Below are 26,000 nucleotides of genomic sequence, written 5' to 3'. Positions count from 1 at the left end.
TCCAGTGATTTTTTTTCTGAATCATTTGGACCAGATAACATAATAATTTATTCTCTGAGTATAAGGACATTTTCCAGCAAAAAAAAATATTTTTTTTTGGTGAAAAATACATTTATCGCACCCCCAAAATTTAATATTGGTATTATTATTTAATATCTAGTTAATATCTATGTTTCTCACTTGGCAACTTATATTCCTTATAGTTTTTTTTTTTCTTGCAGTGAAGGATCATACATCACATGTATTTGTCATAGCTTTCTTAAGTCTTATTTTTTACTTTGTTTTTGATAGTTCCAGTATATAGTCTTTGAGAGTCTGATTACGTTTTTCTGCTGACTCTCACTCATGGTGTTTTGTTTCGTGTCTTGTGTGTGTTTTGATGTGAGCTTATAGTTTTTGGAAATTCATACATATAGCAAGTCTTTAATGCTGGGATTGAAAATTTGTTCCTTCAGAGGGTTTGCTTTTGTTTCTGTCAGGTGCCTGGGGAAGCTAGTATCCTGTGAGCATTTGAAACTAAATTTTCAGCTTTCGTGTTTATAGGCCACCCGGCTAGTAGTAATTTGGATTGCGTGAAGGCTCGCTTGTGGCTGGGGACTCCCCCAGGTTCCCCCAATTATCTGGGAAGATCCCTATGTTTTTCCTAGTGTGGAATAAAGGGACAAGATTTGTTTCTGGTTCACCCCATAATCTGCAGGTTTAATTCTTTGGAGTGCCCATTCCTTATTATGGGGCATCCTCTTAGGCTCCTTGCCTTAGGTTGTCCTGAGTCCTGTTCCTCAACACTTGTACGTGGCCTTGAAAACTGATGTTTTGGTCAGGGTTTGGCAGACGCCTTCGAGGAGAAAGCTGCCTTTTTATTCTACTGACTTTTCTGGATTCTTGCTTCCAGTTAGTTTTTGTTCCTGAGTATTCCTCTTGCTCCTTGGTAATTAAAAAGAAAAGAAAAAGTTATGTACTGTTTTACACTGTTTTCATCCAGGTGACTAGTTGGGTGGCTGCCTGTCACTCTCCTAGAAATGGAACATGTGTAGAGCCCCCTGTGTTTCTTCTAGGCTACCTTTTATTTAATTTTCATTAAACAGCTCTTTTCTGGCAATAATTTTCAAAATCATAAAGCAACTCCTGGTTTTATAATGTAATAAAACATGTTGAGATAATGGAGGTTACTTTTCATGGCAGAAGGGAACAGCTGACTGCACAAAAATTTGGAAATTATGTGAGCATTGTGGCAACTAAAAAGTCATGTTTATGACAAAAACTGATTTAGTGATTTTTTTTCTTAATTTTTACTAATTAGATTGCCTTCTTTATAAAAAAATCTTATTGAGATATAATTGACATATAGCATTATATTAATTTTAGGTGTACAACATGATGGTTTGATATTTGTATATATTGCAAAATGATCACCGTAGTAGGTATAGGTAACATCTGTCACCATACGTAGTTAACAGAATAGTTTTTCTGAAGACTTTAAAGATCTGCTCTTTAGGTATCTCTCAAATGTGCGATACAGTATTATTAACTATGTAACCGTGCTGCACCTTACGTCCCCTTGAGTGACTTATTTTATAACTGGAATTCTGTGCCCTTTGACTTTTCACCCACTGCCTACCTCCCTGGCAACCACCAGTCTGTTCTCTGTATCTGTGAGCTTGGTTTTGTGTGTTTTGTTTTTTATGATCCCACATATAAGTGAGATCATATTTGTCTTTCTTCTGTGAGTTATTTCACTTAACATAGTGCCCTCAAGATCCATCCCTGTTGTCACAAATAGCAAAAGTTCGTTCTTAATGACTGAATAATATTCCACTGTATAGATTGCCTTCTTTTATTCTGTTTCTGAAAGGTTTTATTGCACTTCTTTTCCCATGTGAGCACACATTTTTATAAGTGGTCTCAAATAAAAATGAATCTTGATTTTTGAGTTAGATTTTCCATTTTTTAAAAGCATTAGTTACAAAACATACAGCTCACTTTATGCAAGGCTTCTGTAAAGTAGTCTAGGTCAGTTTTTGTGAACATATTACTAATGTTAGGATGTTTATGTCTAAGTTACTCCTATAACATTGAGAATCTACACATCTTAGTGTTTCAGACCAACTTATGGTAGAAAATACAGTCCAGTTGAGTAGGATTTAATTGCAAAATCTGTTTTACCTGAAAGTGACCCTGGAAGGGTCATTTGCACGCGAGAGTTAGCCTGGTGCACATTTGTTGAATGAACAAAGTTTAAGTGCAGTAAGCGGATTGCCGCTGCTCATATTACGGTGCCTCTAGTTAAAGAAAACAGCAATTGTTAGCTGTTCTCAGTCTTCCTGTATGTTTGGAGTTTGAAGTAAAGCACACCTAAACTGTACGGAATTTCTTCATCTTTCTGTATCGTGTTTGAATTTTCTCAATATTTTTTCTTGTTTCAAAGTTCAGTTTCTAATAGTTTTAAATAAGCATTCGGTTGAGTGGATTAAGACAACTTGCCATTAAATTAGAACATAAAATATAGTGTTACAAACCTAGTGTCTTCCCTCCCCTCTCTCCATCCCACACACTTTAAAAAAATAGTTGAAGATATATTTGAGCACTCTTTGCCAGGCTTTTGGTTGGGAACTTGTGATAAATAGCTGAGAACTTTCAACAATCTCAGTCTGATGAAGGGCCCTCACCTCCCCGCTTTGCTTACACATACACACCCCTGCCACTTTAAACCTGGTTTCAGTTCAAAAGCAGCATTAAATAGAAGGTAGCCTTTCCCAGTCTGAAAACATTGTTTCCAGTCTCATTATAGTGAATTTTTCTAGGGTTGCATTAATGTGATAAAATAACTATTATTAATTTCACCTCACCACTTACAACGTACCATTTAAACCTCACCACTTACAATGTACCATTTAAAAGACTAAACAATTTGTTTTGAAAATTAAAATATTTAAATATGTTCAAGATCTTAGTACATTATAGCCAACGTCAATTGCTTAGTTTCAACTGCTGCATATCTGCATATATATGTATTCAAAGAAGAAAAATCCTTATGTTTCTGACTATTTATAGCTTCTTTCATCAGAAGAGAACTACCACAGCAGTTGTCACAGCCAGTCAGATAGTCAGTGTGGTTCTCCTCCAAGGGGTTGGTCAGAAGAGTTGGATGAACGTGGGCATACCTTATATACCAGTGACTTTACCAAGGAGAAGGTACATTCTTTTTTTCTCATCTGGTTTTTTTTTTTTTTTGGTAGAATCCGCACGTAAAATAGTGTGTCCTAAAGTTTTAGTAGTATTTTAAGAACTCATGAAAATATCTTACTGTAATTCTGTAATCATGTCAACTGACAGTACGAAAACTCAGTGTCACTACTGGTTCATGGTTTTAAACTGCTTGTAATTGCAGTGATTTTTGTGGTGTCGACCTATTTAAGACAGACCTGTTTAAGAGCAGACCTTTTGAGTGTCATTCTGTTTAGACTTCTTGAGCAAACATATTTCTTTGTATTTTTCTTGAGGAATAGTTTTTTGGGAATGGTTTTCTCAACATGCCAGCATTATGATATCCTGTCTCACTTTCTGTACTCCCTTTTCTTTTATAACCAAGTTGTGTAAAACAAAAACCATGAATCGAGTATTTTTATCATTAATGACCTAGTTTGGGAATGCATGCTGAAATTTTACATGTTTATCATCTGAGAAGGTGACTGGTTGGTTGTGCTAACATAAAGAATTTAAGACCCTTGGGAATAAATAGAGACAGGTTTTTACCCCTCATTCCTGCTTTACTTGGCTCTAGAACATAAGGAAACAATGATTTTCATTCATTTCACAGTCAAGATCATATGTTTGTATCTTCGTTGTCTTCTCATATTCCCTGTATTGTATGAGGTTTTGTTGTTGGTGTCATTTAAATTGTATTGAGTAAGATGTGTTGGCTACAGGAGGGAGTTCCTAAGGGTTTGCATGGCTTGGGTTAAATTGTTTAGTAATTTTATCCTTAAAGATTGAAAAAATTTTTTTGTTAATTTCTCAACCTGTGTCCAGTGCACATACATCTGTGTATCTTTATGTTGTATATTTTTTGTTATGTTGTTAAGTGGTGCTTGAATCACTAGCTTGACATTGGCATTGGATAAAAGATAGATTCACATTTTAATGTTTATAGTTTACTTATTTTTACCAAACTTAAAATGCAAGTCTGTTAGTATAAATTTGTTATTTTTTTTTTTTACAATGTTCTTGAGCAAGTAGAACAGAATTCATAAGAATATCATCTAGTATCTCTGGTTGTATAGGCTTAAACTCAAGTTTACTTAAATTAAAAAAAAAACACTTGTTTTGTTTTTATAGTGGCTCAAGCATGTTGACGATCAAGGTAGACAATATTACTACAGTGCAGATGGATCTCGGTCAGAATGGGAATTGCCAAAGGTAATAAACCTGAACACTGAATTCCTATTTAAGTCGTCGATGAGCTAATATCTGAAAATGGTTTCAGCAGATTTATTTTTAAATTTTTATTCAACTTTTAAAAAGCAGCAAGACCAGTTTCTTCAGAATTCATTGAGAATCCTTTTTCTAAGATGTGCATTATCTTATTGCTGCGTAATACTAGTAATCCCTATGCAAAAATTGTTTTGGTTTAACTTGAAATTGTTTTTTTATTTTTCCTGGTTTACAAGATCCCTTTCAGTGCCAATAATGCCTGTAGTCGTCTGGAACGTGTTGAGTTCTCTACATGAAGTTAGTCTTATATTTATTTTTTTGAAGAAAGAAAAGCAATTCAATATTCAGATTCATTGTATGTTGATGTGTTGTAATTGAGTCAGTCATTAGTAGCGTGGAGCGTTAAGATCCTCTATGGTCTTGTGGGATATCTCTCTTCTGATAAGTGCACCAGGGCCAAGTTTATCTAAGGCAGCAGGTTTCAAAGAGGTCATACACTTAAGATAATTTTAAATGATATCTGAGCAGACATTTAAATTTTAATTGGTACATTACTTTAATGTTTTATATCACAGCTGTAAGTAGCAGACATATCTGTAGTGGTAATTATCAGATAGACTAGTTCTAAAAGAAATTTTTCTTTTTCCCAAAGTAAGTCAATTTAAAGAAAATATTATTAGTATTAAAGATTCTTGGGTATAGAAAAAAATCATTGAAATACAAAGTGCAGTGGATAGTGTAACCTATAGACAGAGGGACAGGAAGATAACAAATATTAAAGCATAATAGTTAAGAGAAATGGAAGATGGGTGGAAAGTTTCCTATATTCACATAGCAGGAATTCTAGAAGAAGAGAATGGAAGAAAGGGTAGAGAAATAATATTTGAAAATATAATTTCTGGGCTCGGTGGCGTCCGCGGGGCGAGCCACAGTGCGCGGGGCGGCGGCCTCCACGGCGACCCGGAGCGGACGGGCGGGCGAGCAAGCGAGTGGGGCGCGAAGCGAGGCCGGACTACAGCGACATGCGGACCGCGAGCAGCTGTTGCAGCGGGCGCGGCTGGCCGAGCAGGCGGAGCGCTACGACGACATGGCCTCCGCCATGAAGGCGGTGACCGAGCTCAACGAGCCTCTCTCCAACAAATACCTCAACCTTCTGTCCGTGGCCTGCAAGAACGTGGTCGGGGCCCGGCGGTCATCCTGGCGGGTCATCAGCAGCCTCGAGCGGAAGACCATGGCCGATGGAAACGAGAAGAAGCTGGAGAAGGTTAAGGCTTACCAGGAGAAGATCGAGAAGGAGCTGGAGTCGGTGTGCAACGACATGCTGGCCCCGCTGGACAAGTTCCTCATCAAGAACTGCAACGACTTCCAGTACAAGAGCAAGGTCTTCTACCTGAAGATGAAGGGCGACTACTACCGCTACCTGGCCGAGGTGGCTTCCGGCGAGAAGAACAGTGTGGTGGAAGCTTCGGAGGCTGCCTACAGGGAAGCCTTCAAGATCAGCAAAGAGCACATGCAGCCGACGCACCCCATCCGGCTGGGCCTGGCCCTCAGCTTCTCCGTGTTCAACTACGAGATCCAGAACGCGCCTGAGCAGGCCTGCCTCTTGGCCAAACAAGCCTTCGACGACGCCATAGCCGAGCTGGACACACTAAACGAGGATTCCTATAAGGACTCCACGTTCATCATGCAGCTGCTGCGAGACAACCTCACCCTCTGGTCCAGCGACCAGCAGGACGAGGAGGCCGGAGAAGGCAACTGAGCAGCCTCGGCCCGCCCTGCCCCCACCCCGTCACACCGGCCCCTCCGCGCCACAGTCACCAGATACCTAGTGCTAAACCCACCCGGGCGGCAGCACAGCTACTCAGATCTGTTCTCCGCCCCCGGAAGCAGTTCCAGATAAACTCATGGGCATTGCTGGACTGACGGTTGCTTTGAACCCAACACCCACCCCTCCTCCCCACTATCCCTTTTTGAATTGTGCAGACAGGTGCATTCTGAAGGAGGCATTCTGCTCCGTCTGCCGATATAGGTGAAATGCAGGCGAAAGCACTGGGGGAAGTTAGAAAGGAGAATTAGCCAACACAGGCTACAGTCGGTGTTTAAAAGGTCCATTTAAACAAGCTGATAGTGTTTTGTTAAGCAGTTCATCTTGTGCATGCGAAAATGAATCCACCCTTCCCACCTCTTCCCTCAGCTCATGGAGTACAAGGGAAGCTGAGACAAAGAGACCACTTGCTCCTGTCCATCGGCTTAATAATAAACTATTTAATGTGAGGTTTCCGTAGCGCCTTGTTTTGCCTCTTTAAATTATGATGTGCACAAACCTTCTTTTCAATGCAATGCATCTAAAGTTTTGATACCTGTAACTTTTTTTTTTTTTTTTTTTTGGTTGCGATTGTTTAAGAATCATGGATTTATTTTTTGTAACTCTTTGGCTGTTGTCCTCATGTAACCTGACAGTGCCACATGCGTTAGCCCATGTCAATCAAGATGGGTGACTATGAAATGCCAGACTTCTAAATTAAATGTTTTGGAATTCAGTGGGTAAATAAATGCTGCTTTGGGGATATTAAAAAAAAAGAAAAAAGAAAATATAATTTCTGGGAATTTTCTAAAACTGAAGGAAGGCATGAGTGTTTTATTGGAAAATATGTCTTCAGTACTGATAAGAATAGAGAAAACTAAATCCATATGTTGACAGATTTTACTGTTTGCAGAACTTCAGTAAAGGGAGACAATCTTAAAAGCCATAAAAGGGTAAAAAGCCCAGGTTACATACAGTGGCAGATTGCATCGTTGAACCTATTCCTTACCCACTCCTGTATCAGTGCTCTTTGCCGTGTACCTGTGTACAGCCTCCTGCTGTAGGTGGGGATGTACTGAATCCAGTTCAGTCGTGTGACTTTCTTCCACTGATGGGATGTGAGCACGTGTCACATGGTATCGAAATGGGCTTGTGTACCAGGTCTGGGTCGTCCACCTCTGCTGTGACAAGAACAGGCCAGGCTAGTGCATTGGTCCCAGGAAAAGTAGATGCATGTTAAGAAAGTAAACAGAGCCTGAGAGGTCTGTGGGAAAACAGAAGATCTAACATTCATTTCTTCAGAGTTTCAGAAGGAATGGAAAAAGTGTGAGCCCGAGAAATATTTGCAGAAGCAATGTTTGAAAACATTACAAATTTGGCAAAACACAAAAAAGCAGATTCAAGAAGCTGAGTAAACACTAAACAGGACAGACCTGAAGAAATCCACATCCAGACACATTGTAATCAAATTTCTCAAAACTAAGACTTTCTTGCTTTCTCCTTCCAAAGAAAATCTTGAAAGCAGCACAGTGAAACAACACAGTACCTATAGGGTAATAATGATTTGAATGGCAGCAGATGTCATATCTGAAACCATGAAGCCAGAAGGAGGTGGTGTAGCATTTTTCAAATGCTGAAAGAAAAAACTGTCAACCCATAATTGCACATCCAGCAAAAATATCCTTCAGGAATGAAAGTGAAATAAAGACATTTTCAGATGAAATTAAACTAAGAGATTTATTACCAGCAGCTCTTGTTCCCAAAAAATTGCTATAGGAAGTCCTTCCAACAGAAGGGAAATGATAAATGAAACTTGGAACATTAAGAATGAAGAAAGTACAGCGGAAAGGGTGAATATCTGAGGAGACTTTTGTCCTGAGTTTTTAAAATTATGTTTGACATTTAAAACAAAAATTACATTTCTGAAGAAGTACTCATTGTAGGTGGAGATTATATTTAAGACAATTGTATCATAAAAGGGGGAGAGTAATGTGATGTAATTATTGGTAAGGTTTCCACATTTCACTTGAAATGGTGAAATGTTGATATTGGTAGACTGAGAAATCAAGTATGTAAATTGTAATCCCTTGAGCAATCACTACAAAACTTTAACAAGAGATAGACTCAAGAAAACTGTAGACAAATCAAACTATAATAGTAAAATCTCGTCAAGTAGTCCACAAGAAGGCAGGAAAGGAGAAAACAGGAATGATAAACAGAACAGAAAAGAAATAAAATAGACTTAAGTCTTAGTATATAAATAATTACATTAAATGTAAATGGTCTAAACACGGCTGTTGAAAGATTTTCAGACATGATAAACCATGACGCAACTGTATGTTTCTACAAAAGAATCACTTCGGATGTAATGATACATCACAGCGTGCTGAAGGGTGTTTATCAAGTCATCTGCAGTACATCCCGTACTTCGTGGTGCAGTTACAGAAGCTGTCCCAATAGTTAGGACCTCGACTGTAGCTCTCCTGTCACTGCTTCTACTCAGCTATAAAATAAGAAAAGAGAGAAAAATAGAACTGAAAAGGAAGGGATACAGTTTTTTCTTTTGATTATTAGAAAATCAAGAGACTCTGCAAACTCAAAACTGATGATAGTTCAGCAAGGTTGCTGGACATAAAATCAACCTAAAAACTACCCATTTCTCTAGTAAAAAGTCAGCTTGAAAATGAGATAGGAATAAAGATCCTTTTTACATGAGCAGCAGCAGCAAAACCAAGAGGAGTCTAAGAATACACCTATTAAAGGTTTGTAAAATCTTAATGAAGAAAAGTGAGAATGTAGGGGCATAACGGATAACCTGAAAGGGTGCAGTGTACCATTATGATTCTGGATTGAGAGGCTTAATTTTATAGCAGTGTCTACATTGATCTATAAATTCACTGCATTTCTATTTACTGTCCCCCTCCCCACAAGGGGAAGGACTGATGCTAAGTTTTATTCACAAACAAAGGTCTGTGAAGAACCGAAACATCCCTGAGTAGAGAGAAGGTGGGGAGGGGGCCTGTGAGGGCTGGGGTTCCGGCTGCAGTGATGGAGCTGTGGTCTCGAGGGCCAGGTGTGGAGAGGCAGACCAGGAGGGCAGAGTGCAGGCTCAGATGTGGCCGCACAGATCGGGGAGAAGCATGGACTGTGTGGTAAATGCTGCTAAGACTTGGTTACTCACATGAGAAAAATGAAATAAAAGTAGTACTTGACCTCACTTCACACTTAATGGTTAATTCCAGGTAGGTGACAGTTGTAAGTGTAATGAGCAAAACCTAACAGGCTGTAGAAGGGTATTTGACTGCAGAGTGGGAAGGATTTCTTAAACAAGGCTGTATAAGGAAAAAGCATAAAAGGAAAGGTCGACAGATGTGGGTACATGAAGTTAAACAGAACACCTTTGACGAGGTGGGGAGGATGCCCGCTGCGGTTGGGAAAAGATACATTCAACTCGCATAGCGAACAAAGGCTTAGGAGCCAAAATACAGACAGAGCTTCCTGGTTCCTCTGTACGGACCAGCAGGGGAGAGAGAGAACCTAGTTGAAAATAGGCAGAAATATTAAGCGATACAGAGGAGAGGAATTACATTAAGTATTTGATAAGGTGTTCAAATTTATAAATAATCAGGAAAATGTAAATGAAAACAGTGAGTTAGCATTTCACTTTTCAAATAGGTTTTTTAAAATTTGTGTGTATGTACATACGTTTGTTTTATATACACAAATGCATGTAAATTCGGTGGCATCAAGTCGGGCAGTGCAGAGCGTTATGTTCTGCCGTAGGAGTGTGATTAGTGCCACCACCTTGGACATGTTCACGTACAACAGAGTGGCTAAGTTGTGGTGCCTGCATATAATGTGGTGGTATGTAGAAGTGAAGCATGTGAGTTAGGGCTGGACACTCACCAACATGAATACAGTGGCATTATTTTTTTTTAATAAAAACATATTGAGTGAAAAAGCAAGTTGAAGATTGATGCATGTGATATGATTCCATTTATTTAAAATTTAACACCCCACAGGTAGTAAGTATTTATGGACGCATACATATATCCTAAAGTGTGAGACGCGTGAGAACGATGAACACTGAATTAGGTGGTACTGGGGAGGGGGGTAGAATCTGGAAGATGTATTCAGAGGACTCTGACGTTTCATTTCTTAAAAAGAAAACAAGGTGCCTGTGTTATGTTAGATGTGCTCAAGTTCGATGGGGGGTTTTCATTATAATTGCTGTTTTATTGTGTGTTTGAAATAATTGAAATGAAAAAGCAATTAAAAATTCTTAAAAGAGAAAAGGTGTTTTTAAAAAGGATTTTAAAAATGTTAAAAGTTTTAGCCATCTTGTGTAACTAGACTGTGTGTGTTAAGCGTGGTATCCTCTTACTTTTCTCTATGTGACACTTTATTTTTTCCTTCTGTCTATACTAGATTTTGTATCGGGCAGTTTATTTATGCTTTATTTGCATTTATGGACATTGTTATGAACACAGCACCTTTAGAATTGTGATTATTACCCAGTTTAATTTTACATTGTTTTTGCTGCCCCATGGAAAGGATTTCTAAACAGCTGTGGTAATTATAAATCTCAGAAGCTACCTGAGCTTACACACAGCGACCACACGTTCTGATTGTTGCTAACGATGGTTGTATTGAAGGGAAAATGTAGCTCTGCTTAATCGCTGGTCTCTCTTCACTTAGAGATTTATGGCACAGAATTTTTGGGGGAAGCCTTTAAGCTCCATCTTTCTTTGTTCTAGAAATGATCCCTTTGTGAACTTCTCCAACAGATTTTAAGGTTGCTGTTTGTTGAGCGACAGTGAATGAAAAGCACACATCTGTATGTGATGGCTTAGCTTTGGCAGATTTTAATGTGGAAGATGAAGTTAACAGCTTTGGGATACAGTTTGGGAGACCTGTATGGACTCATTTTGCTAAGGGCAGAAATGGCGTATTGTGGGGAATAAAAGAAATTTATTAGTATAGTATATAATATAATTTTACTGAAATTACAATGAATCATTAAAATTTAAGATTTACTGGGGTTTTTTAGAGAAGTAGATATTAGGTATCCTTTGGTTTTAGGAGAAGAATGGATCTCTTAAAAAGTAGATGGATTTTGTCATTTTATTGTAAGTTATTATTTATAATTTATTCAGATTGCCTGCATAGAACAGCATAACTCTTAAAAACCTCACCGTTATCAATGCTTATGCTTGGTGATCTACTTGACATTTCAAGCACAGGACTTGATACCTTATTTATATGTAATTTTCGCTTGGCAGTCATTTCCCATCCTTTGTACACAGCTGATATATTCAGGGTTGGTCTTTGGCACTAGTACCATCTCTCCCTTTTGACCAGGTTATGTTGTGAGAAACAAATAATAGTGTGTTTGGCCTGCAAGTGAAAGAGTAAAAACAAACAAAAACTCCTTTAAATGTGAGAATACTGTTGTGTATGAAAGCATCACTTTAAAACCTAAACCAAAAATTGAATTCCTGTGGATTTTCAAAGTAGAAGGAACCTTCGAAAATTAATTTGTTCAGTGACCTCATTTTATAAATTGTAATAATTAATGTCATTGAGAACCTATCAGGGTAACATTTGGCAATCCTTACACTGTTCAATCCTATAACTGTGAATGAGGTAAAATTTCTGTTGTATCTGTTTTATAGTTGATGAAACTTAGACTTTGGGAGATTAAGTGTTTTGCCAAACGATGACATTAATGTGGCCTGTCCACCATATAAATCTGTGATCTTGATTGAGCTACAGTGCTGGTCAGAGATGAGAACACTTAAGTTGGTGTCATGTTGTGAGCTTTGCCTAACACCACGTGTCATTTGGAGCCAGCATGTTTGGATTCCTCTTTTGTTCCTATTATTTACGAGGTATACTTTTGTTTTCTTTAGTATAATGCTTCATCTCAGCAGCAAAGAGAAATAATTAAAAGTCGGAGTCTGGACAGGCGGCTGCAAGAACCAATAGTGTTAACAAAGTGGAGACACAGCACCATTGTGTTGGACACCAACGACAAGGTAGGACTTCCCGAGGGCATCTGTGCAGTGTTCTTGCACGTTCTTTATCCTTTATCATTTCATTTTCTCCTTAGTCGAATCTGATACCTAGGTGACCAGTGTTGTATGTCGCGTCACTTTACTCCTGCGTGGGGTTTGGTTTTGAAGTTTTTTGATTTTTGCACAATGGGCTGACTGACGTGTGGCGTGATGATGTCTGACGTTACACATTTGGGCCTAGTAGGTCACGGGGCATTTTGATAGTCTTATTTTAAAGTCACGCGCCTGTTACTGTTGGTCTCCAGTCTCTGGGAGGTTCAACAGTAGACGTGTCTTTACCTTCTCCCCTCGCAGGGCAGGGTGGATTCCTGCTCCCTCTGAGTCCCTAAGTGCTCTCTGCACAAAGTGCTGCTTTTACCTGAGACGCAATGTTCTCTGCTTCAAACGGGAGGAATTTTGTTGCAAACATGAGACTGGAAAAGCCATAAAGTTTTTAACTTTTCTTGTGAGTTACATCTTTACATTGTGGCTTCATTTTGTGGTTAGACTAGGAAATTAGGACGAATTTACTGAACAACAGACACACTAATGTTAAAATGGGAGGGTGGCAGTAACACCCTGAAACTCAAATACTGGTCATTGGAGTCTCTTTTTTTATTTTACCATCAGGCTTCTCTTTTCGTGTAATTAATTGGTTCCTGCATTCTTAGGTATGTTAATGAAACAAGATGAACTCTTCTGCCGCATATTTCTCTGTGTTTGGATACTTTCAGTCTTAAATTCCTTTCTAAATTATCTCGATCAATAAGCAAAACAAGTACTTCTGATTTCTGTTTGTAAGGATGTTACATGGTGGAATAGAGAGGGCATATTAAAGGAAAGAAATTCTGGAGACTGCTGTTGAAGAATCCCTGAGACTGCATTAACATTGAGATTAACCTGTGTAGGTAACAGTCCTAGAGATTTTAAAGAAAAAATTCATTTAACTCCGAGAGCCAGATTACAGTTCAGTGTCTACAGAGGCTCCTATACCGTACGGAATGAATGCTCTAATGCAAAAGCCGTTCCTGAACCAGCTCCGCTGACTCTTGGTACCAGAACAAAAGGATGGCTATTTTGGTGATGTAGACTCAGAATTTCTTACTCCTTTTTAATCTTTCTTGAGATTCATTTTCAGTCTATTGTTAGAATAACTTGTTTGACGTTCCTGTTACATATCCTTTTTCATCTAATTGTTTCAGAGTTGTGATAACATGATTTTCTTGAGACTAGAGATTTACTTACTTTGGGGAGGAATATCTTTTTCCCCCTACCCTTTATAAAAGGAATCATAGATGATGAATCACAGGTGATTGCTTCACCAAGTAAACTCCTCTGTTTACCATCATCACTGAGTATATACATGTTTAAGACTGGAGGTTACAGAAGAGGGTCTTTGCCAGAATAGACCAGCTGACTAAGATTAAGGGGTCACGTATATATACCCTGAAACGTAATCACAGAAACCTGATACTATGTGTTGTAGCAAACGTTGCCATGATGACGCAGGTTCTAATTCAATTGCCAGATGACCTTGGAGGAGGTAGGTGTGTGTAGGGGTTTGTGTGTGGGTGTGGGTACATCTGTTTCTGCCTGTGTATGGTTTTTACTAACTCCTGCTACTTGTAGACATTTAAGATGTATTTATATATGCATATACATTTATAAATATACATAAATATATACATGTAAATTTGTTTCTAATCATAATTGTTATATTTACATTATTACTCCATTTGTTGTGGGTTTTATTTCTGTAGGTCCAATAGTGCTATGAAAAATCATAATTGCCATTCATTTTATTCAGCTACTTATTTTCTAGTATATGTGTCATCAAATCTTTCCTCTTTTTATCAGACTTTCAATATTAGACACTCCTTAGAAGGCAAAAATTGAAAAGTGAAACATCTGATGCTATCAGAAAAAAATATTTAAATGAGGCTAAACTGAGATTTGGACGTTAAGTGTAATTTCTTTTTATAAAGGTATATTTGATACGATTTTAATGTTTTCTCCATTTATAGTGTTGGCCTTGGATGTTTGATTTTAAGGTAGTGCCTTTAAGGATTTTCCCTGTGAACTTTCACTGCTACCTAGTTTCTGTATTTAAAATTGTACAAGGTACAAACCTGAAGACTTGTTTTTTAAGTAAATGGATATTGAGTACTGGTTTTTGTATTGTGATTTAACATAGTTCTCAGGCTTGTCAGCAGTGCCGTGTCAGTTCCATACGTGTGGGGAAGTAGATGATACAGATGTGAAGATGAAGTTTCAACGAAATTACTTGACTTTATAGGAAAATTAATAACAGTTATTAGCATATGGTTTTTCTCATTTTCTTTTCCTGAAATTATTCAAAGTATCTAAGAGAATGGAGAAAAGTGAAATGGAACTTGGCTGTTGCTAACCAAATAAATGTTTTTCTCAGTCTTATCCTCCATGAATAGTCTCACAAACATCTGTGGTGGGAATCATGCACTGTGTTTTAATACTGACAAAGCAGAATTGCTTTAAAATGCACATTATTGGTTTGCCCCATTATATTCTTTTACGCTTAGACATTAAAGTAGTTCTTTTTTTTTTCCTGGTGAATTATTAATGTGTAAATCTGAGAATTCTTCTTTGCGTTTAAAAAAATCTTGCTTATTTCTGAAATTGAAAAGTTAGGTATAAGTTACATTAAATATTAATAGTTTAATTTCTTACATAGCGGTTGACTAAAATAAAAGTCTCTTTCTGGCAGTCGCCAGTTAGTTCCTGTGGCTGTTCCTCGTCTAGTCCTGGTATTCATACCCGCTGTGCCAGGAGCACGTTAGCGTGCTGACTGTTGCATTTTTATCGACAAGTGTTTGGTTTTCACCTGTTTTAGATACGGTTAGTTCATACTGATGCAGCATCGTGCTTTTAAGGGAACATGCATCATTTCTTTTCAGTAATTCCATGTGCAGATTTTAAATTTACCTGTAATTGGTGTAAATTATGCCGTATTTTATAAACTTTATGACATCTGAGTTTTCACATCTGTACCATGTTAGCTTCAGAGCTGAACAGAGAAGGGAAATAACTAGGAAAAAGTTTTCTTAGCCTCCCTTCCTAAGCTCTCCCACTGTGAGTGGAGGGAGGAATATAATCATATGAAATAGAGTAACGCTTTTCATTACTTATTTCTTGTAGGACTCTCCACCTGCCTCAAAACCCTGCTCTCCTGAAAATGAGCCTTCTCCCTCTTCACCAAAGCACCAAGATACAGTTAGTATGATAGCAACATATAGATAATATAGTCCAATTATTTCAATCAATTTCAGTAAATTAATTTTCTCTAAGTGCAATGTTTAAATCTCTTTGGGGCTTCTATTCAATTTCATTGGTCTTTTAAAAATCAGATAATAGGTTTAAATTTTTTAAAAATTATATTTTGTTGATTCAAAATTCCCCTTTTATGCAAATATGATATCTTCTTGATTAAGCTATATACATATTTGTAGGTGATGAATTTATCTTTGTTTTTTAAAAATAAACGCAAAAATCTCTGGAGTATACGATCAGATTACACTTCACCTTTTTTTCCTTCAGGCCAGCAGTCCAAAGGTAAGAAGCATTTCCCTCCTTCTTAGAGCTTAGAGGCCGTTTTCCCCTAAGCTGTAGAATGCGTTGCCCGGCCTGTGCCGGAGAGTACGGGAGATCCATGACCCAGCGTCAGGCTCGCCTGGACTGGGGGGCTGCCTTACCTTTCACTGTCTTACCTTTGAAGGGATTTTACTCCATCCCGGTACTTGCAGGCCTCCCAGGCTTCCCTGTGATTTGCAGCCTGTGCTCCTGCCCAGCCGTAAGAGTGAAGACTGGACGGGCAGTGAGGCTGTGGGCCGGGCACTCTTGGCTCTTGCCCCCACCTCTTGTGTCCTCGCCCCTCCTTGTTGTCCCCCTCCCCCAGGGGCCTGCTCCTCAGTCGGGGCTCCTTGTGTGCCCCTGGCCACTGAGACCTGTATCCCTCCCCGGCCACTGAGACCTGTGTCCCCCACTCTCTGAGACCTGTGTCCCCCACCCTCTGAGACCTATGCCCCCGGCCACTGAGACATGTTCCCTGGCCACTGAGACCTGTGCCCCCGGCCTCTGCCCGCTCTGGCCCCCTCATCCCCTGCGCTCCGTCCTCACTCCCCCCTCGGAGTTCTGTCCGGTCCTCTGGGTTTGGTCCAGTTTCCCTGTGATGCTCTTCATAGTGTTTACTTATATTGTATTTGATTCCATAAAATGACTAACTCTTCATTTCTGGTTTTTTCCTCGGAGCTTCCCACCCTCTGGTCACATCTCCCCACCTGACAGAGCGACGTTGCCTTACAGCTGGTCAGGGAGCCCGTGCGTGCATAGCGTAGCCGGTCCCTAGATGTTGGCCGAAGGAAAAAATGAGACAAACTTCTAAAGCTTTGAAAAGACAGGCTACTGTTGATACTTCCTGTCTCTGTGGAGCTGGAGGAGACTGGACACGGGTATTTACTAGGGCTCCTCTGACTTTTCAGGGACAGAGACTCCACAGATGCCATTTCCCTGTCTGGCTCTTCCCTATCCCATCTGTCTTTCGAGTCACATCCTGCGTTGTCCGTGGGTCCTTCTGATGGTACTCAGGCTGTTTCCCTGGCTGCCCATCCTCACTTCTCTGCGCTTAGTTAAATCCTGTGCTGACTTGTGAGGTGACTCTTTGGGGCCCGGCCAGACTGACCACAGCGTGACGTTGGTCCCACCTTCCCTGAACTCCCTGTCACCCACTCCGCAGGTGGTGGCCCAGGCCCCCGTGTGGCCCTGGCTCCCTGCGGAGGGCATGAGCGCCACAGGGACTGCTTTCTGCTTTTTGTCTTTCACGTAATTTAACACATACCTGGGTCCATAAGCATTAAAGAAAGATAAAAGTGAGCATGATTTTAGTGGTTTTGCTGAGAATTCCTGTATGACTGTAAGGTGCTGTTACTGCAACTCTCCTAACCTTTCAGCCCACCCTGGAAGAAAGCAGAAACCCCTTTTAACTTCCTTTAAAATATAGGTAATATTTAACTTCTAAGAAGACCTTTTAAAATTATTTGCTTCTTGGTAAAAGGGTAATTCTAGAAACACGAACTAATAAATGTTCCACGTGGAGTTACAAAGGACTCAGCAGTTTGGCAGTGACCTGACAAGGCTGGACTCGGTCAGGGTCGCCGGTAACCGCCTCTCCAGCGTCCTCTTTCCTTCTTTCTGGAGGTGCAGCTCTGTTTCTTCCTCCCGGAGGCCGGTCTGTTCCCCTCCTGCTGCCTGGCCCCCCTCCGGAGGCTGCTGCTCTCCCTGAACTTCTCCTCGGCCTCTGCTGCCTCCTCCCCACTTGCCCTGTTCCCACTGAGTCTTGCCTGTCTTTCCCACTCTTACCCACTTAATACAAACAGGTAATTTTTAGTTCTTTGTGAGTTCACATCTGATTGGTATAAAGTCTTAGTGGTAAGAAAAAGGACACTACAGATGTAGAAATGGAAATGACATTGTGATCAGTGTTAGTTACCTGATGTCATCTTTAAATCTCTGCAAATTGCTAGCTACCTCTTCCATCTCATCTTTTTTGTTTTGTTTTTATTAAACCCGTATTGAAATGTAACATCCTATACAATTCACGCACTTAAAATGCACCATTCAGTGGTGTTTAGTATATTCAGATCTATGCAACCATCATTACAGCCATTTAAGGATATTTTCATCACCTCTGAAAATAAGTGATTTGCTGTCTCCTCCTCTGCCTCCCCTCCCATCAGGCCCTAAGCAGCCAGTAATGTATTTCGTCTCACTAGATTGCCCTATTCTGGACATCTCATATGAATAGAATCATATAGTATGTGGTCTTTTTTGACAGGCTTGTTCACTTAAGATAATGTTTTCATTCAATCTCTTCTAATCAAATCGGATTAAAATTTCATCTCAATATAAATTTTAAACATTTCCTTTTTTCTTGTTTCATTTCCAGTTTTAAAATGCATTGTTATTTTCTATAGTCACTTCAAGTCCTTTTTTGAAATATTGTGTATACATTTTTTAAAAAATCAGTAATATATTTCTCTATAATATGACTACAGTATGGATTAAAAGGATTTTGTAGGCTGATCTAAGAACCTAATCGCTTTTTGTCCTAGTGTGCGTTTGAGAATATGCATTTGAAAGTTCCCAATGACCTAATCCTGAATAAAATTTTAAAACACACAATTTGGAAACCTGAGCTTTTGACCTTATATTTCTAATTATGGTATTCAAATGCATTACTCATTTTGCAGAAAAAGACATTTCAGCACGTTCTTTAACAAAAGTATTAGCGGACAAATTGGCTGATTTTTTTCCCCATTGGATAGTCTATTCTAAAGCCTTTTTAAAAAACATGATTTAAACAAATTTTTTTTTGTAACTCTGGTTCTTTAAACTTTTTTTTTTTTGAGGTAAAATTCTCATAACATAAAAGTAGCCATTAACCATTTTAAGGTAGATCATTCAGTTGCATTTAGTGTATTTACAGTGTGTGCAGCGGTCACTTCTACCTGGTTTCAGGATGTTTTCATTACGTTCAAAGGAGACTCATACCTCTCTGCTGCACACACCTCCCCCGCCCCCCGGAGCAGCCACAGTTCAAGGGTGTGTGTAGATTTACCTGCTCTGGGCATTTGATCTCCCTGGTTCTCTCTCAGCACTGTATCATTGTGCAAGGTTATTTACTCAGTATAGAATAATCTTTTTATTACATAGTTATGACATGATTAACTGGAGGTAAAGATTTTAATGGGCAGTATTAATTTTGGCATGTAATAACTATTAGCCAAAATTGGGAAAGTCTGTTTTAGTAAATGAATGCAAAATCGATGAAAAATCTGGGCCCTTCAAAGTGATGATGAGCCTATGGAAGTTTTCCCAGGTTACTTAATAGAACTGACATTTCGTTGAGGTTACTTAATAGAACTGACATTTCGTTGTTTTCTTACCTTACTAGAATAGGATAATCTTACTACAATCTCTCTGGTTAAAATGTAACCATATTTTGCTAGTTTTTTTTTTTTTATGTTTTGCTAGTTCTTATTAAAATATCCTGCCTTTTCAACATGTTATGTCCTTTGGAGTATCAGCTGTATTTAGATTAAGAAATATTCATTGGTGAATATGGGTAATTTTTACAAGACTTAACAAGGTATTTTTATGGGGTTATTTTAGTAAGCTGCACAAAAACACTGGTTGATTTTTGAATGATATTAAGTAGCAAATGTATACCAAATGGTATGAAATAATAATATGTCCTAATTTCCCCCAGATCTCACACTTGTATCGCCAAACCTGTCTGCCTGCTCATCACTTTTGCGTCAAAATCAGAAACTGCAGTGTTGAAGCTTTGTTTTGTCCTTCACTGACCTTCTCTCCTTGTGTTTCTTTGCTGTGATAGCAAAGCGACTTTGTTGGCTAATTACCTCAGCCAATGTGAATTGAGCACCAGCTACATGCTGGGCACTGTGCTGGGCGCCGCCACACCTGGCTGGGCACCGCGTACAGCCTGATGGCGTAGACGGTGAATGAATGATACGGCACCGCGCTCTGCATCAGGTGCTATGAAGGAAAAAGAGTGGGGGCCCTAGTGAGTCACTGGAGGGCGGAGGACTCCTACCTGAGGGGCCAGGGAAGGCCTCTCTTGAGCGTCAGCTCAGCCGAGATGCCCCCGTGTGCCCAGTCACGCAAGCTTGGGAGCCTCCCCAGGCCCTCCCTCCCACCCTCACGGGGCATCCCCATCAGTTCTGGCTCCTGAACCGATCACATCAGGCCTTCAGCATCTCTTAGGGTCAGAGTGTGCTGGTTGGATGGAATAGGTTGGTCCTGCCTCACCCTCCCCCGGTTCATTCTCTCCTCTGCTGGTTTCTTGCTGTATCCCCGCCTCACCCAGTAGGTTAAAGGAGCAGGAAGGGCCTTAGATGTGATGCGCTGTGAGCTTCTGTGCCTTCAACTGTCTGTCCTTTTCATCTGCTGCTGTTCCCTGGCCAACACCGGTTCCTCGCTCCTCGCCCCTGGGTCCTGTCCCCGGGAAGCCTGCTCCTCCTCCCTCCGCTCCCTCCCGGGTGTGTGTGTGTGTGGGGGAGGTACCTGAGACTTATCAGGTTGCGTGGTAGTTGTTTTTGTATTTGTGTGTTTTGGATGTGGCCAGTTTTGTTCTTATTTTATGTTCAAGTTAGAGTGCTTACTACTTAGAGTGTTAGTACTTGAGTCCTGGTCCCTGTGAGGATTCCAGGAGCGTTCTGGACCGTTTCCTTGAATGACACATGTACACACCCAGTCTTGCACGGTTTCAGTCCCTCCGTGGCCTGGGTGAGAATCCCTGGCCAAGGGTGTCTCTCCCCTGAGGCTCAGGCCATCTTTCATCTCTGCTCTCCCTTAAGTTTCCTTCCTGCTTTGATGCTTGCATTCCCTTCCCATCTCTGCTTTTTCACCCTGCACACTTCTAGCTGCAGCGGTTTTCAAAAGGCAGGTTCCCACCTCTGCCCTTCCACTTCCTGTGCGCACATAACCAGTGCCCATCCCTCAGACGAGTGTTACTTGGTTCCTCAGTCTCTGGGGTTTTTTTCCCTCCCCACTTCTGGTAGTAAATTGGGAGTATTCTTACTTAACCTCCTGTGCGCACTTGCAGCCACGAGAGACAACAGAGAACTCTAAGAAAGTCTCAGACTTGCATGTCTAAGGAGATCCAGCCTATGCTTTGTGAAAAAATTGCAGTAACATGGCTATTTCCCAGGCTCCCAGTATTCCAAAAACGAATAGCGTAGCAGTTTGTCCACTTTGTCTGTAGATGTGAGTTTTTATCAGACCAGGCAAAACCTTCAAACATTATGTTCTAGACATTATTGAGAAAATACTCAATATTATGGTTATCTCCCATACGAGAAAGATTTGGTCGGATTACATTGGGAAAATAGCTGAGGTGTGAGTTAGATAGCTAGGAATAAATTCTGAGCTGGGAATATTTTTTCCTGTATATGTGTGTATCGTGCGTGTGTGTTGTAGTTGAAGTAAAATTGACTGCTCTGTCCTGTACTCACTCACTAATGCTGATGGTTGCTCTGGGCACCCATTCACTTTGATTAAATTCATTTGAATGTAAGAAGCTAAAGCAGTGAGAAGGTCCTGCCTCACCTCCACCTGGAAAAGTGTTAAGATAACCTTCAGTTTGAGCACAGTGGCTTTGCCTTCCCAGAATTTGATGATAAAGCTGTGTCAGTGTTTTCCCATCAGCTCACTAATCTGTCTGGTTTGCCCAGAGCCCAGTTCACCGTCTGATAATGTGACCAGTGGAGCATATATTGGATTCTTTGTGCCACATTTAGGCCAGTTCTATGCAGAGTACTGCCTACTGTTAAGTAATTTATTAAATACAGTCACTGCATTTGCTCCATCTAGTTAATTTCAGACTATACTGTTGTAAAATAACAGCAAAGTAAATAATTCCTTTTTTGTAATATTTATTGTTACAGCACTGTATTTATTTTTATAGCCTTGTATCACTTTCTTTGAACAGGAAGTCATAAATCATTTTTCCAGTGTTCATATGGAAATCTAATTTGATTTTTTTTAACCTTATGGCTGCTATTACTTGAGAAGACCAAGTGTTTAATTATCAAATAACTGAAAATAACTTTACAGAAGTATTAGAAAATTATATTCTTAATGTACCTGGAACTAAGCATATTATATACTGACCAATCTTTTCTTTGAAGCTGATTTTTAGAGTACCAGATCAGTTTGGTTCAGTCACATGTAAGAATTTGGACCTCCTTGTCTATATGAATGACGTATAAACAGTATTGCCTCTGTTCCATACCATAGGGTCAAGAGAAGTACGGATTATTAAATGTAACAAAAATTACTGAAAATGGGAAAAAGGTTCGGTAAGTCCACAAATCATTAATGTTCTTACATGCTTCATCTGATTGAAATCAATAAAAACTATAATTCTAGTAGAAATGATTGAAAGGTTCAAAGAATTTCAAATAATGTATTTTCTAATGTGATGTATATAGAATTGTCATGAAGTGCAGGAAAAGTTTTTTGTTGTGACATATTTCTTAAGGTGATAAGGCAGAGGATTCTGAGCAAGCATTAGCTTTATTAAATTTTTTTTTAGTAAGTAAGAATGCACATGGCAAAACACAAAGGTACATCAGTTTCCCTCCCCAGGGGCAACCAGTTACGTCTAGTGAGATGTACTGGTTTCCTCCAGAGATAGAAGATACATATATTTGTATGCACATAGATTAACTGTTTTAACACAGTCTTCTAACAGTTTGTCTTGGAGGTGGTTCTGTCCCATTGCCTGTGGAGCAGCTGCACTGTTTCTAACTGCTGCACAGTCATGTGTCGCACGGCTGTGTCACAGTTTATTTACCTTACTTACTTGCAAGTATGTCACTCTGCCTGTCTGTCGGTAGACATTTAGGGTGTGTACATTTTTTTTGCTGTTACAAACGGTATCACAGTCAGTGTCTTGCACAGTACATTTTGCGAGTTGTAGATCCGCCTGCAGAGTAAATTTTACAGCAGTGGGATTGCTGGGCCACCTGCAGTGGTCATTTCGATAGAATTCCAGACTGTGTCCCAACACGCTGAGTCACTTCCACTGTCCAGTCGCCTCAGTTTCTCCACACTTTTGCCCGTTCAGTATGTTGTCAAATTCGTTGATCTTTGCTAATAGACATTAGAGGAAAAATGGAATTTTTTATCTGAATTTCTTCTTAATGAGAGAGTATCATAAGCCATTTGCTTTTCTTTTTTGTTGTTGTTAAATTCAGTTTTTCTCTTGGGTTGTTGGTTTTTTGGTTAATGAGTAGTACCTCCTACTGAGTTAAAGAAATAAGTTCTTTGTAAAATAAGTTGCATTTCTCTCAGCTTTTAAAAACTGCTGAAATGCTGTGGTTTTATAGCCAAGATGAGATCAATCTGTTGTGTAAGAAAGAGTTTAAAATTTACATGTGGTTGAGTTTTCAGAGGTGCTTTACTGAACTGTCTGTGTCAGACTCTGGCACAAGGAAGCTGTTCTCTCGAGCGCTCTGAGGTCGCTTTGCAGACCCCGCGGTCGTCTGTCCTCGGCAGAGGCCGTGAGAGCTGGGTCTTTATGTTCCTCTTTCTCCCTTTTGGACGTAGGCAGTGCGGATAGGTCTTTGGCCACTTTCTGTTTTCATTTTTCCTGTGACAATTCAGTCTTTTAGGTTTTCTGCTTCCTTTGGAATACTTTTGGTGATTTATGTTTTCCTAAGACTATCATCCACTTTATTATCTTTAGATTTATTTATATAGAGTTGAGCAAAATGGTGTTTTAATTTCCTGTATTTTTAGTGGTTATCAAACATTTTACTCTGAGGACCCCTTTAAACTCTTGAAAATTATTGATTACTGCAAAGAACTTTTGTCTATATAGTTTATATCTAATTATTTATTATAAGAAATTAAAATTGAGACATTTTAAGAGCCTTAACTCTTTTAAAATAATAACTAATAAAACTAATAACTAATAAATGTTAACATGAATAACATTTTTTTGAAGACAAACCCCCCTGTGTTTTCTAGTGTAAAAATTTCCAGCAGAAGCGTGGCATTGTTTTGTTTTCAGAAACCTTTATTATTTGCCTTAATGGAATACAGCTGGATTCTCATCTCTGCAGTCTTTTGTGACATACTATTTTGGTTGAAGGATATGAAGAAAATTCTTTGCGTAGATAAAGTTGAAAAAGGGAAGAGTATTTTAATAGCCTTCTCAGATCATTGTGCATATTTTGCTGCTCCACCAGAATTCCATAAATGTTAGTTGCAGTGACGGGTCTGAAAAACTGTCACTGAACTTTTCATATTCAGTTACATTAAAATCCAGAGATCTGTGTTGCACTTTGAATGACTCTTTACCCATATATAACTTTGTAGCATCTTGTATGTCATTTGGAAAATACTGGTTTACTAAGTTTGCTGAATTTTCAAATGTTGTCACATTTTATTTTATAATATCATAGAATCACAAATCAGTAATATCATCATCAGACTCACTACATATTGGGAAATTGTCAGCCTCATAGTGGTAGATGTGCCAAGTTTTCCAAAATTCTGCTTTATGTTTGAAAGCTTTAATTTGTTATTGTCAACAAGTGCTATCATTTATTTTCCTTGAAATGACAGGCTTGCTTTATTTATTTTTGAGATAATGTCTACCTGTCAGATACTCAAATCTAAATAACCATAGTGTATCCATCAGTTGTTTTTTCAGGAAAAAAATTGGGTTCCATGAAAAAAAGTGACTAATTCTGCTTTTAACTCAGTCACACAGTCCTTGAGGCAACTGTCACTTGTTCAGTATTCAAATATTCAATATTTGTTCTCATATAAATATTCTACAGTTTTTCTGATTTTGAAAATTAAACTCAAAAAGTTTATTTACCAGTCGAAATATATTTAAAGTGAGAATATATTTTAGTATTTTTCAGAGGAGAGACTTAACAGATCTAAAGAAGTAAAATATTGAATATAAAGTAAGTTTGCATATAAAAAATTAATCTTCCAAAATATCTGGAGATCCACACAAAACAAAATAATAAAATAAAATGAAAATACAACAAAATGATGACAGAACAAGTACCAAATACATCTATCATATCAATATCAATGAGTCAGTATCATCAATAGGTACTCATCTATTGAAAGAAAAACGGTGCTCAGACTGAAACACAAAACAAAACCTAACTCTCTTGTATCTAGTAGAGACATCTGAAAAATGGTTCAGAGAAGAAAACAAACAAACAGGCAAATCAAAGGTGTAAAAAGTAGAGCAGGAATAGGGATCTTCAGAGCAGACAGGTCCGATTCAGGGGAGAAGCCTTCAGCATCTTTAAAACAATAAAGCGCCGTGGGTCAGGCCGTCAGGGACAGGCGTTCATTGAGTCAGCAGCAGTAAGGCCCTATAAGCAACACCGCAGGAAGTAAAAGGAAGAACGGACAGAAACTCAGTAGCAGCAAACTTTGCTCCACTTTTCAAGTAGACGTAAAAAGTAGTAAAATAATAAAGTGAGTCTAAATGATAGGTGTTAGATTCTACATTCTGAAAATGTGCTGCTTTGAGTTTTCTCAAAACTGGCCGTATGTTCAGCTGTTCATTTTAGCCTGCCAGCAGTAGAATGGCCTTGTAAGGTAAACATTGGTTACCTCTGGAGTGTGGGGTGAGGAGGAGAAGTGGGGGCCTTTTCCTCTGTACATTTCTGTGTTCAGAGTTTTGAGATAGTGTATGTGTTGGTTTTGTAATTTAGGAAAAAATACTTTTTTAAAAGCCTCATTTTAGTAGTAGTAACCTCAGTGATCAGTGTGTAATTTATCGTACAATTAGAGTGTGCCTGCTGTCTGCCGCTTCCCTAGCGCAGCCTTGTTAGGGGAAGGGAGATGACTGAGAAATGTAACACAATCTGTATCTGCAGAGAATTAGGCGAGATACGCATGTTCGTCTAATTTTTAATTGTGGATAAGAATTCTTCCCAAATGCAGTGTTCACGTGACTTTACACTAGTGCCCTTGAGCACAGATGTGCTGGGTTACTTTTACGCACTTTCAGCAATTAGGTGTTATTCCAATGACTTATATCTGTAATTAATTTCATTTGTGTTGGGGCCTTTATGGTCAGTTGGGACCATAGAGTGATTGTGATTTCCACT

At 39.1% G+C, this 26,000-nt stretch overlaps 2 protein-coding genes across 8 annotated transcripts in view; both read left to right on the top strand.

Moving 5' to 3' along the window:
* Nucleotides 1-26,000, top strand: part of ARHGAP12 (Rho GTPase activating protein 12) — a 106,640-nt gene that overhangs the window by 59,900 nt on the left and 20,740 nt on the right. For 4 of the 7 annotated variants that reach the window (XM_031444880.2, XM_031444879.2, XM_064479490.1 and 1 more), the window contains 5 exons: nucleotides 3,052-3,192; nucleotides 4,336-4,416; nucleotides 12,148-12,273; nucleotides 15,466-15,540; nucleotides 22,144-22,205. In XM_031444880.2, the coding sequence (XP_031300740.2) occupies nucleotides 3,052-3,192; nucleotides 4,336-4,416; nucleotides 12,148-12,273; nucleotides 15,466-15,540; nucleotides 22,144-22,205 (485 nt within the window). The remainder of the gene's footprint in view (nucleotides 1-3,051; nucleotides 3,193-4,335; nucleotides 4,417-12,147; nucleotides 12,274-15,465; nucleotides 15,541-22,143; nucleotides 22,206-26,000) is intronic. The other 3 variants (XM_031444882.2, XM_031444881.2, XM_031444883.2) reach the window with 3 other exon arrangements.
* On the top strand, nucleotides 5,333-9,087 carry LOC105086861 (14-3-3 protein eta-like). Its single transcript, XM_031444886.2, has one exon. It carries the CDS (start codon nucleotides 5,519-5,521, stop codon nucleotides 6,188-6,190), a length of 672 nt encoding a protein of 223 aa, XP_031300746.2. The 5' UTR covers nucleotides 5,333-5,518; the 3' UTR covers nucleotides 6,191-9,087.

The sequence above is a fragment of the Camelus dromedarius genome, chromosome 26 (assembly GCF_036321535.1).
Source record: "Camelus dromedarius isolate mCamDro1 chromosome 26, mCamDro1.pat, whole genome shotgun sequence".
Taxonomy (NCBI): Eukaryota; Metazoa; Chordata; class Mammalia; order Artiodactyla; family Camelidae; genus Camelus; species Camelus dromedarius.
This window is presented reverse-complemented; position numbering and strand designations above follow the sequence as displayed.